Source organism: Aulonocara stuartgranti, assembly GCF_965226115.1.
Source record: "Aulonocara stuartgranti genome assembly, chromosome: 8".
Taxonomy (NCBI): domain Eukaryota; kingdom Metazoa; phylum Chordata; class Actinopteri; order Cichliformes; family Cichlidae; genus Aulonocara; species Aulonocara stuartgranti.
In genome coordinates, this window is record NC_138959.1 from 3,083,403 (window position 1) to 3,105,698 (window position 22,296).

Sequence of the window (22,296 nt, forward strand, 5' to 3'; positions counted from 1 at the left end):
AGGTATAGCTGTTGGTGGCACCTCCTGAGAATCTCTCTGTGTTGGCAGAGAATTTCAGGAGGTTGTCAAAGATGGTTCCCAGGTATTTGTGCTCCTCAACTACCTCCACTGGCTTCCTGTGGATGGTGGTGGTGACTGAAGCAGCCAGATCCCTCTGCCTACTGGAGAATTCACCACCATCTCTTTGGTTTTGCTCACGTTCAATTCAAGTTGGAGCTGTCACACCACTCTACAAACTCCTGCAGAGTGGACCCGTGGTGTTGTGAGGGGCCTGACAGCAGTGACAGGAGAACTGAGTCGTCAGCATATTTAACCAGGTGACAGTTGGGCTGTGTGGATCTGCAGTCATCGGTGTAGAGGATGAAGAGAAGGGGGGAGAGCACACAGCCCTGGGGGGAGCCAGTGGAGGTGGAACGGAGACCGGAGAGAGTTGTTGACCCGAACTTTCTGAGTCCTGTTGGTCAAAAAGTCCAATATCCACAGGATTAGCTGCTCATCAGGTGAAATCGGGTGGAAAGTTTAAAGGCTGGAATATGAGGCTGCAGAGTGTTGAACGCTGATGAGAAACCAGCAAAAAGAAGTCTGGCGGAGGAGTCAGGGAGCTCCAGATGTTTGTGGATGGAGTCCAAGATGAAGATTTTTGCATCATCGACACCTCTGCGTGCACGGTAAGCAAACTGGAGTGGGTCCATCAGGGGTCATTTGCTCTTACCATGTGCTGTTTTATGATCTTCTCCATGGCCTTCATCACCAGGGAGGTGAGGGCCACAGGACGAAGATCATTCAGAGACTTTAGGTTGTTTCTTTTGGGGATGGGGATGACTGGAGTGTTTCCACAGCTGGGGGACGGTGTGACTGTCAGCTGAGTGTTGAAATAGAGTCCGGAACACACTTCCTAGTTGCCCTGCAAAGGGCCTCAGAACTCGACTGCTAATGTTGTCAGGGCCGGGTGAGCTCCTCTCCCTGGTCCTCCTGAGGGCTCTCACCACATCCTCAGTCCTGAAGCTGAGTGCAGAGCTGCCAGGTTTGAGTGAGGATCTGGACTCCTCAAGCTGGGACATGTTGTCCATCTTAAACGTGGTGTAGAAAGCGTTGAGGTCGTCAGGGAGGGAGGAGGGGTTGCTGCCCTCCACCTGGATGGTTCTGGGGGTGGTGACCAACAGTGTTGGTCAAGTTACTTGAAAAAAGTAATCAGTAACTAATTACTGATTACTCCCCCAAAAAAGTAATCCCGTTACTTTACTGATTACTTATTTTCAAAAGTAATTAATTACTTAGTTACTTAGTTACTTTTTAAAAACACGATTTACAACCTGAATAGGTAATAAAGTGATAGATCTTTCAGCCCAATTCTACTTTTTCTGCATAATCCATCATACAAAATGTAATCAAATGGAAAAGTCTCTTTTTAAAACTTGTTTTATTAGTTTTAATCTTTTAACTTTATGCATCAAGCAAAAATTAATTATATGCAACATTCTCTGACTGGAAGAAATTAGTTTAACATTTAAACCTATTTTCTGCACATTCCAGCACATAAAATAAAATATTTTGTGTGTTTACACTCAGTCTTTCAAATAGATGCAAGTAAAACACAGCAGAAAATAAATAAAGTCACAGACTCAGCGGTCCTGTTGCTCTATTTTCACCTGTAAAGCAGGAGTGGGGTAGGCGGAGGTTTACCCTGGTGCAGGTGTGCCGCGGTCAGTGGAAGAATCCGCGAGTTTCTCTGTGAGTTTCCCATTACGTCGTAGCTACTCGGTGCTTGTTTGGAAGTTTAGGGGTTTTTTCGCTGTAAAAAGAAGTTTTCTTCCCACGCACAGCGGACACTAATGTTTTTGTCACTTTTTATGGAATCAAGCTCAAAGTAAGGTCAGTACTTCCACGCTTTAAACGCTGCACGCTCATACTCTCTCTGCACTCGATATATGATCCATTGTTGATCTGCACACAGCTGTTGTCACTAACGTCGCACTCGCTTACATCACTGTCGTGAGACATTCTCGCAAAAAAATCACGGTTTTAGTAACGCAGTAACGCAGCGTTCCTACGGGAAAGTAACGGTAATCTAATTACCGATTTTGCAATAGTAATCCCTTACTTTACTCGTTACTTGAAAAAAGTAATCAGATTACAGTAACGCGTTACAAGTAACGCGTTACTGCCCATCTCTGGTGACCACAGTATTCACAGAGGCCATGGTTTTGAGGCCCTGCCAAGCTGAGTGGAGGTCCCCTGTGGTGAATTTTTTTTTCAAGTGTGTTTTTATACTCCAGTTTAGCAGTTTTTATGGTTTTTATTTATCTTGACCTCCCTGTTGACCTCCTTTTTGTCCAGTGCAGAGCCGGTGAAGAAAATCCTGAAAAAGGATTTTTTTTTACACCTTTACAGGTCCCTGTATGTTTTTTTTAACCATAGGGAGTATACATGATAGTTAGACTGTCTCCCTGCTGTCACTCGCTGGTTTGCTGGCTCCCATTTTGAAGCCTTTTTGGCCGTCATCATCGTGCATCTGACTGAACTAATAGTAGGCCCGCCCTAAATCATGGCCTGCTTTATTGTCCTTTTTGACAGTAATGGGAACCATAATTTAAAATGGTGGAACTGAAACCAGGAACTCATCAGGAAGGTGTTTAGCTGGGTTGTTTTCTTATTGACTTCTACACAGTCACACCTATTCTCCAACTGCCTCCTTACTGGCCACTAGAGAGAGTGTCCAAGTAAAGCCCTTCTGCACTGACTTCACTCTTCAGCCTCTTTGAAAATGCTCCAGTTTAATTCAAAGTTCCTGCCCGTGTCTGTGTTTGGAGTACTCGTGCTTCCTTGGAAAATATGACGTTACTGTTTGTTTACTGGAAGAACTGAAAGGAATTTCTAAAAGCTGAAGAACTCCACTCCACTGGGACCTTTTTTGTGTTTTTATATATATATATATATATATATATATATATATATATATAAAAAAACACCCAGCACGCCCCTGCGGGCGGTTTATCCTTCAAGCTCGGGTCCTCTACCAGAGGCCTGGGAGCTTGAGGGTCCTGCGCAGTATCTTAGCTGTTCCCAGGACTGCGCTCTTCTGGACAGAGATCTCCGATGTTGTTCCCGGGATCTGCTGGAGCCACTCGCCTAGCTTGGGAGTCACCGCACCTAGTGCTCCGAAGCAGCTGGATAGCGTAGTGGTTAGACTACACGCCTTTGGAACAGAGGATCGCAAGTTCGATTCCTGCCTGGGGCGTCTGTATCCAGTAAGGGTCCTAAGGCTAGACCCCCTATGCTAAGCAAGCCTACCGCAGACATGAGCGAGACAGATAAATATGAAGGCATGCCGGCTCGGACGTCGCCCGGATCAACAAGGTCCGCGTCAGGTGTTGAGGAACCAGGGCACCCTGACGAAAAGTGGGCTACTGGAACAAGAAGGCATCGGTGGGCAAGGGACGAAAACAGGGCGTTGTTGGAATGCTACTACGCAAGTAACCCCGGCGGAAGGGGCTACATGAATATATATATATTGTTTTTTATAGCTGGTGGTATAAAAAAAGAGCACAGAATAAATGGGGTCATATGGAGCCCACAATATAACATTCATGGGTAAACAAATTCTTCTTTCCCAGCAATATTCCATATATTTTATTCAATATCATGAGACGGGTTGAAAGTGAGAGGGGGCTTGAGTATAGAAATGAGCACTACTTCTAATGTGCAGGGAGAAGAGCATGGTTAATGACCGGTTTTATTACCTGATCAAGCTTGTTTTGATTCAGTCAGCACTTTAAATAGAACACGTGTGAGTAGAAAATAAAGTCTTTATAGGAAAAGTTTTAAATAGCAAATCATATCTGCTCAACTCTGTGGGCATTTTTTAAAACACCGAACAGTGATGATAAACTGCTTAATTTTAATTTTGCTAAAAAAAATTAACCATTATTTGTACAGGTAGTTCACTGTAAACTGGATTCAAACATAGAAAACAAAGGAAGTTAACGTGCAGTGTTAACTTTAAAACCCGTGGATTGGGAAGTCCTCGTTACACCTCGTGGAAACAAAATTTAAAAGTAAAACATCCAAAAGGTCAAGTAACAAAACTGTTCTTTAAACTGCAAGTGTTGCTGGAGCTTTGATTTGTAGGAAAAGAAGTTCCTCTTTGTATTAGTAATGCCATGGCACCACAAGCCACATCCACCCTTTTGATTTGAGGCATGAAGTAAGCAGCAGCAGAGAAATTAGTTGTAGCAGCATCCTGATTGCAGTCACCTTCAACCACAACAGCCAGCTGCTCCTGATGCACAAACAGAGGCTTCTGTTCTGCACTGTGCTTCTTAATGTTTGTTGGAGTTATTGCTTGGAAACGAGTGCCATAGCACGAGTATGTTGTAAAGAAAAAACACAGCTGAGTAATCAGCATGCAAACAAACATTAACATGTTTTATTTCAGTTCAGAAATGGAATCAACGCTAGATTTCCTAAAAGTAAAATAAAGATAAAAATTGTTCTTTTTTGAATCCAGAGAAGTTATTTTAACTATTTAGCTTAATTTACCTCCTGTTATCGAGCACTAAACATGCTGTAGTTTAAAGATGGCAGTCTAGGTCAACCCACTTTGACCAAACAGACTGAAATATTTTCCAATTTTCCAATCCCATCCAGTCGAATGGAGTCTTTGCCAGGCCGATTCTGGCCCCCGGGTCTTATGTTTGATACCCTTGCATTAGGTGAATTGCAGGGAAAGTTTGGTCCAGCTGATTGGCTCCAGCCCTCGCTCAGCTAAACTGAGCTGAACTCACCTGATCGAGCTGGTTGCTTGGCGACTGGCAGGGACACCTCAGTGAGCGGCAGGATGTAGACGTCAGGACTACCCTGGGAGGCCGGCGAGGCCAAGGTGGACATGTCTGCATGGTACTCCTCCCCGTCCACATTCTTGAATTCCTGCAACACGCCAGGAAACATGCACAAAAGGTCAAAGGTCAAGCTAATGAAGAGTCTGCTCCCACATGGAAAAAAAAAGAAAATTCAAAACTGTAAAACAGTGCAGAGTAAAATTTCAATAATTATGCAACTTCAAACTTAAACAGCATTTAATTTGAGAGTCAGCTCCTTAAAATGCAACTCGCACATTAGAAGTGAAAATTCTCCAGAGACTTCCGCCGTTTTGTAATTTGAGGAAAATATTCATGATGGAAACTTGCTGTGTGCTAATGCATGTTAAATCAAAGCATGGAGGGTTCTTTCATACCAATGAAAACACTACAGCTTTTGGCCCTGTGCATTTATATTACAATGATGTCAGTGGGAGCTGACAAGTCTTCCACATTAAATGATGAGCAGACTCCTAAATCTACAACAACTTTATAACTTAAACTTTTTCTCAACTTCATTATTCAACCTGAGTTCAATTAACTACCATTTTTATAATATGGGAACCTACTGAAACTACCTCACACCTGTACGCATCAGACCATGTGTTGTCAAAATATATCTCATGGTTTATTACAGCCCATGAGTGCAACAAGAAACATTACCGTTGTAGTCGTCGCAGCAGACTGAACCTTAATCTGAACAAACACAGCTGCTGTCAAGAAATGGAACAGCATCACCTCACTAATGATTCATGATTTAAACTTTGATTTTTCAGTCATTATCAGCCCATTCCTTGTGCCTAACCATTTCAGGAAGAATGTCGGTCTTGGTGGTTTCTTCCTGTTAAAACCTTTCTTCCAAGAAAGCTTGTCTAAGAGAGTTCAGGCTGAAAAATAAAGGTGCTCATACCAAATATTGACCGACAAACTCCTTTATAATAAAATATAAAGAACAATATAAAGCTCAAGACTTTCGCACCTTTAACTTTGTAGCTTTGCACTACAAACTCTTCCATGCTGGATTGCATCATACAGTTCAATCAGGCTGCTGTAGGCCTGTGAGAGGGGAGGGGCCAGGGCGATCCTCCGTTATCATCACTGACCCTCAACAACAGAAAACAGAGATTTTTGTTGTTTTTGTTTGCACTAACCCTGATTATTGTGGCACTGATGTATGGTTATGTAGAAAGTTGATGATATTTTGGCACAAGCACTGAAGCAGAGCTGAGATAAACTGAAACAAGCTGTCCTGGCTCGGTTCTGCATTTCTGTGAGCTGTTTGTAAAACTGTTGGAGAGTCGCAGTGTAAACAAAGCCAGTCTAGCCAATGTCCAGAGATTATTAGCTCTAAGATTACATGTATCTCAATCCTCTTCTGAGATAAGCTTGATGACTTACGCGTTTTGGAAACATGTAGAGGACAGACTGGAGACGAGAGCTTCGCTGTCTTACTTTCACTCCACAAAAAAATGGTTTTCTTTAAATTAAATTTTCATGCAAAATTGACAATGAACATATTTATTAAACACTAAGGCACAAAGGGGGTCTTTTAACGTGATTTACTACCAATTTAGACAATCCCTCTGCTTCACAGGCCCTAAACAGCAGCAGGCAGAGTGATCAATGCATCTGCGAGTGGATTAGGGAGGTTGGTGTCACACCCACATCCCTGGCAAGACAGATCCTTTAACATGGTTAAAGATCAAATTGAACTTGAAAGAAGCTGAAAACAAGAGATGAGTAAGGTAACTTGTTTTAAATTGTTAACAAAGAAAAAACAAAGAAAAACTGTGCCCACATTTGTAAAAATGTTGTATGAATGAACATAGTGAAGACTCTATAATACTAACTATACTAAAAATCAACTTGCACTCTAAACCACTATTGAGAAATGTGAAGAATAAATGCTGTACTACAAACTAACAACAAAGATAGAAAAAAAGGGCTTCTTTCTCTGCCAGGGCTGAACAATTTTGCACAACAGCTGCAAAGCTGAATTTCATGAAACTTGGTGGAGAGGCGTGGCATCGTCAAAGGAAAAAGCCATCAAATTCTGGAGCAGATTCACATTTTTTAAATATTAGCTCACTTTGGCTGTTAATATTCTTTTGAATGTTGCATAAAATAGGTCACAGGTCTTGTTTCTAATTCAATTTTAAAAAATGCATTTAGGAGCTGGTGAAAGCCTCCGTCTGCTGAACGTAGTCACACATCGATGAAGCAATGAACGAGGAGGGGAGGGAGGTGGTCTCACACACACACACACACACACACACACACACACACACACACACACACACACCGGATGTCAGAATAAAATCTCTCAGATGGGAGCTGGAAAGCAGCGGTGTCCCATCGCTGGAAAAGACTGACCTTCTGCGGCCCTCTGAAACACCCACACAAACACATGCACACATAAACACCTCCATCTCATGCCTCATCCTGTCTGTCCCCCAAGAAAGTGGGTGCGCACACACACACACACACACACACACACACACACACACACACACACACACACACATATTAGTGCACCCCCCCTTCTTCAGATCCAAATCTTCACACGGCCCTGCTCGCCCTCCTATTCAACATGTGGTTTCACTCTCCACACTTTCCACACTGGCACACACACTGTCACTGCAGACTTGCGCACACACACGCATACACATACAACAGCATTTACACAACACCATAAGCATCCCATTCTGTGAGTTCTGCAGTCAAAGTGTTTAATCTATGGCTGCAAAAAATGTGTACTTTTCATTATTGTGCACAAATTTTGTCCTGTAATGAGTCCAAAACCTAAAGGTTCTGCAATCGTATGAAACAGATAAAAGCAGCACACGATTTCCATCATGCTTTATAGAAATGTCATCTTTGCTTGACTCATGAAAAAAATCAAAACTAATAAAAGGGGAAAAATCTTAACAACAAATGCATTTGTTGTTAAGATAAAGAAAACCTCTCAACATCTTTGGATTTCCTTTGCAAAATGTCTGTTTCCAATATTTACTTTAAACTTTCCTTCTTAGTAACAAAAAATAAATTCTCTACAACATCATCTGCAAGCTTACCTCTCCCCAAAATCTGCAGGTGAAGATGACATCCCAAATGCCCTCAAATTTGGGTTACAGCATCTCAACCTCTTTTTTCCCCTTACATACACACTGAGTGCCCCCCCGCCCCACTTCACGGCTCCCATTGGTTGAGGGCAGCAGGATGATGGCAGTGGCAGGAAGAGCGGCTGCAGCAAAAGGCTTCATCACGCTGCACTGAGAGTTTCACTGTTGCTCCACAGAGAAGAAGGAAGACAAAGGTTTGCAGCTTGACCACTGAGTGTCCCTGGGATTACTGGGGATGGAGGGAGAACCAGAAGGGGGGGACACAGAGGAAGAGGGAGGAGCAGTATCTCCCAGTTCACAAGTGGGACTGAACTTATGGTTATCTCATGAGGGGAGAAACTGAGCCCCCAGAAAAATGTGTGAGAGAGAAAAATACAAGTGGGAGGAGGAGGAGGGATGAAGGGTGAGGGAGTAGAGGTGGGGGGATGGGGGGTATTCACATACTATATGTGTGACATCACTCGCTCTCTTCCTTTCTCTACTAAAATCCAGAGAACATCTGCGGGGCAGTCCCCTTCTCCACAAAGCCAAGAAAAAAAAAACAGCCAGATGTATTTTTTATTAACACAACGCTTGTAAGGACATTCCTTTCACTGCTTTTCTCTCTGCCTTTTAACCTTTGACCTCACTGACCTTAGTCTACACTTAAGTTGACTAGCTCTATAACTTATTTAGGTTTTCTAAAAATTCCCTTGCTGTGGATCATGTTCCATGTGTGAAACTTGCCTGTGGGCTTCCTCCGACAGTCTAAACAAAAACGCTTGTTAGATTAACTGGTTTGATGACGTTGGCTGTGGATGTGAAGCAGATCGAGGGATTAAAGGGCGCTGAGGTATTGAAGCTGTACATTAAGAACAGAAGAGCAGAGGAACTATTCATGGTCGAGTGACCTTAAGCTGTATAACTGAGAGACTTTCACTATGAAAACTGTTTGAGTCAAACACTGCTGCTGTTTTAATAGACTGGTATACAGCAAATTAAGATATTTAGGAAGCAGGTTTACTGTTATTATTATTACATTATTATTGCTTCTCTTTGTGGCTCAGTTTAGATTTTGCTTCATACTTGTCTGATACAGCTCTTTTGACAGGAATCAAATTATCTATGTAACATGTGTCCTTTTTAAATTAGATGAGATGATAACAAACAGCTTAAGCAGACCAAATCTCCTAAATTCGACTCTCACCTCCCCGCTACTGTCTGCAAAACACAGAGACCTTTTCGCTCTTGCCCCCCCTCCTCAAAGTGTTTTTTCCTATCTCTAAAAATCCCCCTTCCTTCTCTGGGAGAAGCTGTGTCTAATTCCAGATGAGGCCCCGAGGCCGGATGCACTGCAGGCTCATGGGTATGCCCTTCCTCACGCCCTCTCACTTCCCTCTCTTCCCACTCCTCTCGACAGGTTTTTGAAGTGGGTGGTCCAACCAGCCAAAGACAAAAACCAGACATGAGGCACATCATATATATTCACTAGGAATCAGTTTTTGTAACATACAGCCTGACAACCCATCATGCATTTAGTGCTGAAGAAAGAACAGGATGTTATGCAATATGACTAGAAACATTGCTGCAATCAGACATTCCTGATCCAGAGTGAGAGGAAGTGGTGAAAAAAAAGGAGATGAGAAGAGACCTAAAGGCGAACATGTCTCATTATTAAAACAATCTTACATGTCCCTGCCTCTGTGAGGAAAGGTTATCTGGCAGGCCTAATCACACTCATTCAACAGCTTCACAGTAGCATAAATGATTCTGCAATTTCCTCTAAAGCGCCTTGAATTATATTAATTCCTTACACAATGATGCAACATAAATTAATAAAGTAAAGAATTAATCATTAATATGGAGCACAGTAGAGGCTTGCTGTGGGAGACCAAAGAGAATGCCGTATTAACAAAGCAAAGAAATTAATTATTTTTTAAAAATATTTGTTTTCCTGTGAAAAAAAAATATACAAAAACTTTTGCACCCACATTTTGAAAAAGGTGCAAATAGGATATTTTAGAATTTTTTGCATAAGTGTTAGTTAAAGCTAACATGCTAAACCTGGACTGTGAACATGCTATTAGGTGAAAGGAAATGATTACCAAGTAATTTTTAGCCAATGAGAAGAGGCCATGTCTTCACTAATCATGGTGATGTCAGTGTAATGCTACAGTCACAGTAGAGAAAACAGGGTCCAGTCTGTTTAATGTGCTCGGTAAAAATTGCAAATCTGTTTCCATTTATTGTAAATCTGACTTATATCAAACAGGAATTTAAATTAACTGCTTACATTCAGAGTCCAGCCAGAACCCGGACTGGACTCCAGGTAGGTGATGTAGGTGCTGTAGGACAGCAAGTTAACTAAAACATTACATACTTTCTTGGCAACCTTGCTTTCATATAGGAACCAGTATAAAACCAGTTGCCAACTAGTTGAGCCGAGTCTGCAGACAAGCTGCCCTTGTTGGCAAAGACTGGCTCAGATTGATCGCTCCATGTTTGGCAATCTATGTGTTTATAAACTGGATGACATTATTTGCAAATCATGTCATCATGTCTGAGAGCGACTGCACTCAGTTGACTGTTTGTAGACAGGCTGCCTCTCACCAGGTGACCTGTGGAATCCCCTTACAATCAAAAGAGGTGGAGGGTCTTGCCTGCTCCACTTCTGGGAGAACAGCTGTTCTCTGCCACTAGTTGCAGTCATAGAAAGTGAAACAATTTGCATTACTCATACATGTATTTCTGAGTTGATGTTCATTGTTTTAAATGATCATGTGTAGAACTTAGCAGAACAGTCATGATCAAGAATCATCATCTGCCTCCACCTGACCCCATCCCAGCAATCTTCTGTGTTGCACCAACCCTCTGCACATCCTCCTTCATCTGCATCTACTGTACAAACCTCCTCTGTGTTCTCTTTTCCTCCTGCCTGGTAGCTTCATCTTCAGCATCCTTTGTCTAATCTATCCACTATCCCTCCACGACACATGTCCAATCCATTTCAGCCTTGCCTCGGTCAAAACTCATGGACTACACATAAGAGGTGGTGAGAATGACGATGAATGCAAGTACTCTGCTGGCTAACTTTGGGCCCTGATTGCATGGATTTTAATGTGGCATGAACCAACCACTAAGCATTGCTGCTGACCAAGTAGACTATCCCCTCTCCCCCACCCCCATTTCAAATAGGAAGTGAACTCCCTGATGAGTCGTGGCAGAGCACTGCTGGTTGGCTGTTAGGTGAGATGTTTTAAGGCATGTCCAGCTGGGAGGAGACAGTGGGCAGATCCGAAAGTTTAACTTAGTTTCAAACAGTTTCCTTGTGGATTTTGTTATTTTCTATTTAATTTTCTGTTAAATGTTTAAGTCTATCTTACAGTTTTCAGTTAAATAACAACCTCCCTCTGTTTCTTGTTATTTTCTTGCTGGTGAGACTGTCCAGAGGAAAAATACAGAGATGAAGGCACCTGCTACGACCTGTGAGTGCACATACTGCAGGTTTTCATTCAAACCCTGATTGTAAACAACCATATACTTGTTTACAGCACAGCTGCAAAAGGATACTCAGCTCACAATAAAACAGAATAACTGCAGATAAGGGCACATATTCAAGTATTTTTGTACACACCATCTTCCTTGTTCCTTGTCCTATTTTCTCGGGTGCCATGACCCATTTCAGCGTTTTGCTCAGAAACGGGGTCTACATCAGCCACAAGACGGTTCTGAAAAGCTGCAGGCCTCCGACCACTCCACAGACACGGACAATACCACCTCTGTGTGCTATTTATCCTTCTTTCCACTTCAATATGAGTATAAGTGGGTGAAGACAGTATGTGCCGATAATGGTCATCTAAAAACAAACTGTGAGGAATGTTCTGCTTTTAGGCCATTTGCAGTAACACTTATGGGCAGGGAAAGCAAGCATGCACATCTCTATGCAAGAGTCCAACTCATGCTTTAATTTTTGACTCTATGCCTCAGATGTAATCATATTTCACATGGAAGCAGATGGAGAGGCGCACCTTGAAGCCAATCTTGCCCTTCTTGCAGCAGAGGCAGGCCAGCATGAGGAAGACGAAGGTGAAGAGACCCGAGAACGAGATGGCCACCACAGCCAGGGATGATGACCAGGACAGTTCACTCAGTGGAGCGCCATCTGCAGGACACAGAGTGACAGAACGAGAGTGTTAGCAGTGGGATGAGATTCAAGTGATCAAATTGTACATTAAAGCATCTTATTAAGGCACAAAAGCATGCAATGACATTAAGGCCTTTTCATTGCATTTCTTTCTTGTGATATCTCATATTTTCATTTACAAGTCAAATGCTTGATTCATTGCCTAAAGTCGTGTTTTTGATGGAAATTAAATTCTCGGAAACATTATAGTCTTCTAGCAGTTACCCAGAACCACATTACACCTCTGCACAGTACAACGCCGAAATGAAAGGTTGTGGAATTTGCTTTTTTATTACATTTTGTATATACGATACAGACATTTGATGGTGATTTGAAAAAAGAAATGACACTGGCTAACTTTAATTTGTTGTAACCAAATAAAAAGGATGTTTTTGTATAATAAGATTCAGGGGGATGAGTTGAAGCGTTATTATTTTTGCTTTACTGCAGTGCCCTAGAAACAAGCTCATACTGCAACAACCTCTGCCTGATGTGCATTTTTATGATGGTTTTCTATTCTGTCCTATTCAAAGTCTGCTGCTAAGACTAAATGGAGTTATCATGGAAATACAACCTGATCATTTCCAAAAAAATGGAAGTCTTTGGGACATCAACATGAACAACTGGAAACATGGTCATACAATTCACAAGTTCTAATGTCACGCAGAGCTTCATGGATTCGCTCCTAATCAGCTCTCCAGAAACGCAGTCTGTTCATAACAAATAGTGCCTGTCATAGACCCAGGTCATCACACTCCTGCAGGCTGCCCTGAAAGTAACTCAAATAATGAGCAAATAATGAGATCAAGCCCTTCAAAAATTCATTATACAAAGGAAGTACATGTACTCAAACACTGTACTTGCATTTCACAGTCAGATATTTTCATTTTTACTCTCCTATACATTTATTTGTTTATGTAATATACTAATTATTCTGTAGATTCTAATCAGCATGTAATATGTATGTAATATTTTATATAACAATAAAACTGCATTGGTACAGTAAATTCGGGCCTACCTTTACCAGCTTGTCATAAACATGTATTTTAATCAATGTCCTGTTTTGCAGAATGAGCATTGTTACTTTTCTCTGTGTTTGTGTGTCATCTGTGTTTTAGAAATGCAGCAGCAGTAACAATAAAAAAGACAGAAAACACCAACAAAATTAATCAAAGAGTGTGTTTGTCTGAGACTATTTGGGACACGCTGCTAATTGGCTAAGCTCATCTCAAAGTCTTGTATGTTACACGTAATTATCACACTCCAATTATTTAGCATGTCGAGGACAGATGTATGTTTTTGTGGTTTCCATCACATTCATTGAAACCTGCGTAACTTTGTGGACCCTCTAAACATTCCCTGTTAGTGTTGGTGTTGGTGCAGCAGAAGTGGAGCCTGCACTTCATCCTTGATGAGAGATTTCCTTGCTTTCTGCGAGTCATAAAGATTTTTAAAAAAAAAGAACATTTTTCTGGATAAAAGCCAGAAGATAATGTCTGTCCTGCATCGCTGACTTTTGAATATTAGCAAAATTGAGCAAATGAAAATGTGGGACACTGTCTCAGGATGTGGGACAGGCCTACCAGGCATACAAATCCTCTGCAGTCCCACATTAAGTCAAACACTGGACAACCATGTGGGATATTTTACAGAGAGTCTTCAATTTTTATCTTTCCAACTTGGAAGCTAAAGTTTGTTTTTTAGTCTTATGTTATAGTTGTATGTAGTTCCTTTTCTCCTCTCACAACACCTGTAAAAAATGCTAACTACCACATCAGCTTCTTTCCTGTTTGGTAATCATAGCATGGGTTTCAGGGAGCTTTTATACATGTGTTCACTCTGGTAAAGTGAACACACGTTCACACTACAATCAGCCTTACAATAAATGCTTTTCACACACAATATCATAGCATGCACAACAAAGCAGAAATTAAAAAGGACTGAAAAAGCAGATCACCACACTGATGGCACCCTGTGAGGCACTTTGGAATTGAGGAAGATGATAAGCACCTTCGCTCTCCTAAATTCACAGTTTTTCAGTCTTAGAAATCTCGACAACCAACCCGGTGGTATAATTAAAAATGAGATCCAAATGTAATCATGTTGCAATATTAATGAAGCTGATTTATAATATTTACACACTCCAATCCTGGCTCAGAAACCCAGTGCTGCTCTCTCGTGAGGTATTTTCTTCAGTCTCTCTCTAAAAGCAAAGCTTCGGTGGCTTGAATTATCCTCCATGTGGGCTTCGTGCATCCTGTCCAATCTCATAAATAAAATCTTGTTCCCAGTTTGCCCAGTTTGGGCAGTAGAGCATTTTTCCCCCCTCGTTTTCCGACAGCTTCCGAAATGCAACCGTTACCAGGGAAACAGATTGGAAGGACGGCCAGGCAGGATTGCCTTCAGCTGTAAATCTCTCACACCAGTTCCTGCCAACACCAGTGCCACCCAGCTCCACACACACACATATATACATAATAAACAGAGCACACAGAGTCATTTCTGCTGCCAGTTTGTGCTGATCCTCTGAAAGCTGGTGCAACTGGCTCTCAGTGAGTATTGGGCTCTTAGTATAATTGGACAGAGAGGGAGCACTGTTGTTTGGGAGGCTGGCCGGCAGAAAGAAGGAAGAGAACATGCAAATTTAACAGTTAAATACAGGATTAGCTGGCCAGCTCAGGGGATTTTGGAAGTCAGCCTCTGAATTTGAATTTTACAGATTTTTTTTAATAAAACTGGAAAAATAAAACAGTGGTCCCTTAACAGTGAAGCATGATGCCGTCAAGTGGGAGGAAGAGGTGAAAAAGTCAGCTTTCTAAAATTAGTCAATATCCATTTAGCGCTTAGCGATACTACACAAGAAGATTTACATTCAGTTACCTTTATTGTCAGGGGGATAATTACAGAGCACAGACGCACAGCCCAAGTCTGTCGTGGTTTATTTAAAACTCTCTTGCTGACAAATTCACACACCATGTATATTAATATCTGAGGACTACAAACAGCCTATTTGCCAGAAAAATTAATACATGGCATTTAAACCCCGCTGGTGCATTTTCATTACGAGCCCATGTAAAACTATTATGCATTTCTTTCTACACGTACAAAGCATTGTTATCTGGTGCAATTTTGTATTTGTGCTATCCTATATTATTGCTTCATTTTTGCCAAAAAAGCACACATAAGCTGTCTTCATTACAAAGTCAACACCATCCAACTGCTCCAAGTATTCACAAGAGTGTCACATGTGCATTAAACAGTTGTAGAAAATGGACACCTAAACTTGTACAGTTGTTAAAGATCCACTGATTTATATTTGGACGTTTGGCTCTGTTCACAGCACAGAACAGAGCAGGCATCACCAAAAACAGAGGTGAGCAACTCACCTGGACAGGGTAAAGCACCTCAAGCTAGCTAGCATCATAGGTTTGCATAGGTAATTCATTTTTAGGGTAGTGGGTGATTCAAATCATACCTGGGACATTTGGGAAGTGAAGTATTTGTATTCTCTAAAGCTGTTCTTGTGTTTGACTTGCTGCGGCCCTCATCTGCTCTGTGCAGCTGGAGGTGACCTCCTTAAAAAATTCATCTGACACTATTTTAAGCAATGCAGAGCAGAGAGCTGCTTCTCGTGTGGCTGGTTGAATGTCAAACATTGTCTTGAGTGTTTGGGAAGGTAATTGATGCAACTAATGTATTCCCAGAGTATAACATATACCTACATATAGCACATTTATGAAGCATTATTTAAAAAAAAAAATGCAAATTAAAGTGTGCCATAGTGGGATTGTGTAGAAATACGGAAGAAAGTGTTACCATCTTATGTCTAAGCTTTTTCCAGTGGAAAAATGAAGGTAGACTCTGAAAAAAGCTTAGACAGCAGTTAGCAAAGCTGCTATATCTGAAGAGAGTGCAGGAGGAAAAAGAGAGAAAGGCTAGTGATAATATATTGGTGCAGTCATGCGATGCTGTTCAGACCTGTAAATGTTATGTGACAGGTAATGCTTGAGTCTGTCTTTGTAACGGTCCAGAATATAAAAGAAATGCCTTGTTTTTGTCTCTTCTTCACCAGCTGTGTAAAATCAATGCTATTGACCACTAATTCTAATGACATAGAGAAGATTCATTCTCTTGCTAACTGTAATGAGACAAGAGGGACAAATGTTTAGTACTTAAGGTCAGTTAGTTTACTTGGATAGGCCCCTCAGGGAACTTCACTAAGCACACTCCAACATAGAGTGAACAAGTAAGAAGGTGCACTCACATTTTAGTGGATGTTGCATTTTTTTTCTCTCACTTTACTAGTACTGCCTGCAGCCTGAGCACCATATAGCTCTCAGCTAGTCAGAGGTGGTAGCCATTTTTAGCCTCCCTTGGCAGAACGCTGAAGCACATCTTGATGACTAAATGATGAAACGAGTGCGAGCATGAGGAGACGAGGTGAGGGCAGAAAGAATCTGAGAAAGACGAAAAGAGCTGTGTACTCTGCAGCTTCTCCCACGAGAGAAACTCATCTCAGTACTCCACACAGAAATGAGCTGAGGAGCAGCAGCTCGAAGTCTAACGGAGAGCAGACAGAGGCAGAAACTGCAGTGTGTTAAAAAACGGAGTCTATCTGACAGCCTCACGTGTTTGTTCTGCCTTCACAGAGACGGAGCTGAGTGAAAACCCACTCGGGATATTTTTCCAGCTTAATGAGTTTCCCGCATTATATCCATGACACCGACTGATTTCCAGAAAACCCCAGCACCACAAAACCCTCTGAGCTCTGCATTGCTGCAATATCAAATGCTAGCAATAGTTCAAAAAGTTGCACTGAAGCAGAGACTTCACATTTCGAGAAAGAGATAAATTAGCCATTCTTTTGAGATTTGAAAATGAATATTAAACTACTGTAATTTCTGCAAGCTAAAAATGAAGTCAGAGCCAGCAGGTGATTAGCTTAGCTTAGCCACCACAGGTTGCCTGGCAACATCATGGTGATGACAAAGCACCAACCAAAAACGTGTCCACCAAGCATAATTTGTCCTTTTAACATTTGTGTTTTCATCAGAATAATCTAACCGAGATATGATGATAGAATAATTTCATGGCTGGTAGGCCATATTTACATTTAGTCATATCAACCTTTCCATCCAAAGCCTTGCAGGGAAATGAGCAAGGGTGTTTCCTAAAATGTCAAACTATTTCTTTGAGGAACGCCACAGCGGCCAAGAACAAGTAGAAGTTATATTGCTGAAAGTGAAAGCGCTCGGTGAAATGACCTCTTGTACTAAAAGCCCTTCAAGGGTCCAAAAGTTCTCACCTACTCCATGTGCATGATGCAGTTTTATGTAAGCACATTGAGTTTATGTGTAATGAAATGTGCTTTATAAATAAAACTGCCAATGTCATTGCAAAAAAAAAGGACCTGAGGATAGTTTTGGTTTCCATCCTTCATAACTATTGCTAACTATCGCTAGCTTGATTGACAGGTGTGTTGCTGCTGTAGGTGCCAGGTGTCTGTTGGACTTCACTGTCTGTGCTTTTTAGAGCATTTAAGCAAAATTCTATGACTAAAAATTTGACATCAGGACACCAGTTAGCTACCATGTAGGGAAAAACACGTATTCCCCTGGTTGATGAGAGGTTGCTGGCTGTCAGTAGGTGAAATCAGTTTCAAAAACACGTTGCACCAAAAACTTCCTCGTGATTTCTTTGATCACTAGCAGTGATCAGCAGCAGTACTTTGGCTGGAAAACACAAATTTACCCGCAAATATTTGCTAACCAACCAGTGAGCAACAGTGAAGCTTGAAGTGCAAAGCAAACCGAAAACAGAGTCCGTTTACGTTTTTCATGAAATCAACACACAAAAGAAATGGATTTTGAGTGATTTAGCTAATAACTTGAAGCTTATGTGTAAGTTCAATAAGGAAGGTCTGTAATCACTCATCTGCCTGCTTTCCTGGCTGTTTGGCTGCTAGTCTGTTCTTTACATCACTTCCACTTTCCCACTCTGTCAAACTCAATACTGACATCATTACTCTAGTCTAATCATCCTCTTGCTTGCCTCCGCAGGCTCCATTCTGTGCGCTTTAACTCTTAGAGCTCTTTGATTATTTTTCCTTTAAGACTGTCCTTCATGCAATCCACCCCCTCCCTCATTGCTGCGTTAGAGGTCCATCTTCATCTTTACCAGCTCCAGCATCTAGACTCCAGAGGCGTCCGGAGGGGTCCTATCACCACTTGGATTTGATTCTGCCATCTTGCATCACTGGAGTTTAATCACCAAATACATTAATTAATTTCTCTGTCATAGTGAACCACGATTAATTCTCTCAAATGTTGCCTCCTATTCGAACTGTCTTCAACATATAAATAAATGAATCCACATGGCAGGAGCCCAAACACAAGATTTCAGGTTTCAAAACAGAAACCAGTGGGTGACATCATTTTGGATGCAGCCTGGGGGTTTCATTCTTACTGACACACAGCAAAGCTGGTATTTTCCATACACCACAACCAACAAGCAACTCAGCTCCGTCAGCTCTGAGTCACCATGCTGGTGTGACTCGTCTTGTCAGATGCACTAAAGTGAAGCAGGGGTAGATCAGTCATTTCGATCAGAGCGGAGCGGACAGCCTCTGTGTCAAGTTTCATCTCCGAGCCTCGTCAACATAATACCATGGCTATCAGCCTGGATGGGGTGACCCATTATGTCATTAACTCTGCAGGTGTTAAGAGCATGAAACAAAAGCTCTTCATCAAACACAATTTCACTTGTATTATTACATTACAGGCATTTTTTTCTAGACCTAATTTAGCTCTCAGTGTGTCACTCCTTTTAAGCCTACTCCCTCTTTGATAGCCGACTTTATGCAGTCGCTGACAGGGACACTATTCACTGCCTGAGGTAAAGCCAGAATAGTTGCAGCTCTGCTCTGGCTCTCAGCCTGAGCTGGCCGCTCACATCCATCTGAGAGCGATCAGCAGGAAGTATATCCTGGGGAATGCTGACACCCTTCACCCATCATCGGGCCTGTTACTGTCCACGACAAAGCTAAATTATCTAAAGCTCAGCAGAGAGAAAGGTGAGATCACCTGAAGGGCTGGAAAAAGGCCAGAGCAAAGATTTAGCACTGTAATCCCAATTAAGGCTGATAGAGGGAGCGTGAAAAGAGATGAGGAATAAAGATATTCATTCCAGAAAGCCGGGCAGGATGGTCTTTTTGACATTTTAATCAGTAATCATCAGGCTTTCCAAAGGACAAAATATCTGAAAATCACTTGAGGTCACAGAGCCTTCAATGAAAAGAAATGAAAGGTCACGCGCAAACTCCATGTTTAAGATAAGAACATGGAAACCAGATCGAGGTTCAAGGAGCTTTCTGAGCTATATGCAAATGTGGCCGATAGCATCTTCAAAAGGTCACCGTTCTACACATACTACATCAGTCTGGACACAACTGAACTTTATTAAAATGTTACATCACGCATGGATGTAAATTGTATGCCAACTGAAAAATAACTTTTCCTCTCTGTGACTGTCAGCATTTCATACCGACCACATGTCATACCGAGGTCTAAAAGAACCCGACAAGGCTAAAATCACTGTAGTGTGGTAGATGTGGATCACACCTACAACAGCTATATTTCACAATCAGATAGCCAAACATCACTTACACAGACTGTTCAGATTCAGAATACTTTATTAATCCCTAAGGATATTTTGTAAAATAACTTCCCAGCCCAGATGGTACTCAAAACCACAATCCCTGGTTAGGGAGGCCAGTGCCTTATCCATTAGGCCACTGGGGCTGTATTACCAGATAATAATTTTTTACAATATAAATTAAAAATGTATGTGCCATTTCATAAACTATGTCTCTTGGAAGTTGCATGATGACCTTACTTATACGAGACTCCTTACAGCCAAAACTTATTGTTCCCACATGCTTGGCTGGCGTGATGGGGCAGTGGTCAGCTCTGCTGCCTCCTCGGGGTTTGAATATGCTGGACTGAGTTTTTAGAGGTGCTGTAATAGGGGAGTGTATTTTCACTAGTTTCATAAAGAAATAAAGGGAAATAAAATCTTTTTCTGAATGTCTTTTCAAGAAAATGGTTTGCTGTCTTTCACACCACATCTCAACATCAGTTCAGTGAGGTATTGCTGGACTGTTTGGCACGTAATGACTGCCAGCTAAATACAGTGACAGTCAAACATGAGAAAATGCCAAATGAGTGATGTTTGCAACCCACAGAAGTAAAATAACCACAACAGACAACAAATCAGCTTAAAAATGTTGAGGATTGATGTTTTCCCCACCGTGTGACCTCATTTGTCTTCTATCATGAGCTTTGTTGGCCATGTTTCTACATCATCTGCCTTAAAGTCCTGTAAAGGCTAACAGGTCCTGACATTTTAAATTTTTTTTTGGTTTGGCTTTTTTTGTTTATACTGACTTTGGGTTCGCCAGAATAAGACTCAGCACCAGAAAGCACAGACACTTGCTTCCAAGAAACTCATTCTATGGTACTGACCACTGTGTAGAGTCCCAAAGAATGAGTTTCTTCGCTGGACCCATCCTTAAAGATAAAACACTCACGTATCTGGAGAAATCTTGGAGTAAAGCAGCTCCTTCTTCAATTCAAGTCACCAGCTGTGGTGGTACAAGAATGTAAACTGGGTGCTTCGTATCTCACCTTTGGAAGATTTCCAGCCACACCCACATGGGAGGAGATCTTGGGATAGTCCCAGAGCTCCCTGAAGAGATTATATAACTAATAGGGCCTGGAGGTACCTCAAGCTCCGCTAAGATGAACTGGAAAATGTTTCTGGGAAAAACAGTCTAAAGTCTAAGTCTAAAATGGGAGTGGGAGAAAACTGGAGATGGATGCATGGATGGATTTTTCTCCCTCTGCACCACCTAAACCGGTCATGGCTTCCCCTCCCTGAGCTCTGCAGGAGGTTTCTTTATGTTAAAAGGGACTTTTTGTTGCCTTGAGGCGACTGTTGCTGTGATTTGGCACTGTATAAATAAAACTGAATTGGATGGATTGAAATCACCACTAAGTTTTCATGATTCAAATGATTCTTATGCATATCCTACAATACACAATGGAAATATATAATTAATTGATAGAAGTTTAGATATTAGATTATTATTAGAATCGATAAAAACACTTTAATCATTCCACATTTTGCACACACATGAGCTTCATTAATATAAGTTTTAAATCTCCTACAGTCTGCAGTAATCAGAAACAGAAAAGCCCTTAATTAATATCTTATGAGCAATCTGAGGAGCACGAGCAACCATTACTTTTCACTTTTGTCTGGTTAAGCAGCCTTCAGGGTCTTTACTGCATAAAAAATACTGTATTTATTTCATGCACATCACACCTAAAATAGTCTTGTGAATTCTAAATAAATTCATAAGAAACACATCAATCTCCACTGCAGACAACAGGAATGGGGATCAGAAGTTAAGGAATGGATACAGTCAGTAGAAGCTCCTGAATGTATGAGTGTCTGTGTGCCAAACTGGTGACAGAGACGAAGCTTCTGCTCTTACAGCCAACACGGCCACTTTATCAAAAATGCTGGTGCTAGTGAATTAAGTCTTAGAGAAACCCCTCTTCTGTCTTCTGCTACCCTGCAAAACTCCTGCTGACATCATTCGGTACATCCATGTTTACCGAGAGCAAGATGGCACCAGGAAGAGTCATTATTAAAGAAAAAACAACAACAGAGGAGAGGTATGGTGACAGGAGGCAAAACAGATGGGTGGTGGGAGGGTTATAGATAGTTAAACAGGAACATTTGGGGCAAACACATGTGAACTGCGTGAAGCCGATGATCTGGTCATGAACAATCTGCGTTGGGGGACAAATACGAAACCAATCTGCTGTACATCTGCTGGCACACACTTCTGCTTCTGGTCATTCTTCATACTGACAGAGCGACATGTAGAAAAAGGCAGAAAGACAACAACAGTGATGCAGGTTTAGTTTCTCATCACCAACGTGAATGTAAACAGGACCAAATGCTAGCAAACAGCTGCTGGAATTTCTCACTCAAGAGCACGCTCAGAAAAATAAAATCAAATGGTTTCCATGGTGACTTCTTCCCCTGAAATCCCTTTCAGACTTATTCAAATGCCCTCATAATCCTC

At 41.6% G+C, this 22,296-nt stretch overlaps 1 protein-coding gene across 2 annotated transcripts in view; it reads right to left on the bottom strand.

Moving 5' to 3' along the window:
• The window catches only part of aatkb (apoptosis-associated tyrosine kinase b), a 69,972-nt gene that overhangs the window by 20,825 nt on the left and 26,851 nt on the right, over positions 1–22,296 (bottom strand). Inside the window, exons 2-3 of one of the 2 annotated variants that reach the window (XM_082544410.1) lie at positions 11,986–12,119; positions 4,785–4,926 (exon numbers count right to left, since the gene is read on the bottom strand). In XM_082544410.1, coding sequence (XP_082400536.1) covers positions 4,785–4,926; positions 11,986–12,119 — 276 coding nt within the window. Of the gene's footprint in view, positions 1–4,784; positions 4,927–7,930; positions 8,262–11,985; positions 12,120–22,296 lie in introns of those variants that run through there. The other variant, XM_082544411.1, reaches the window with a different exon arrangement.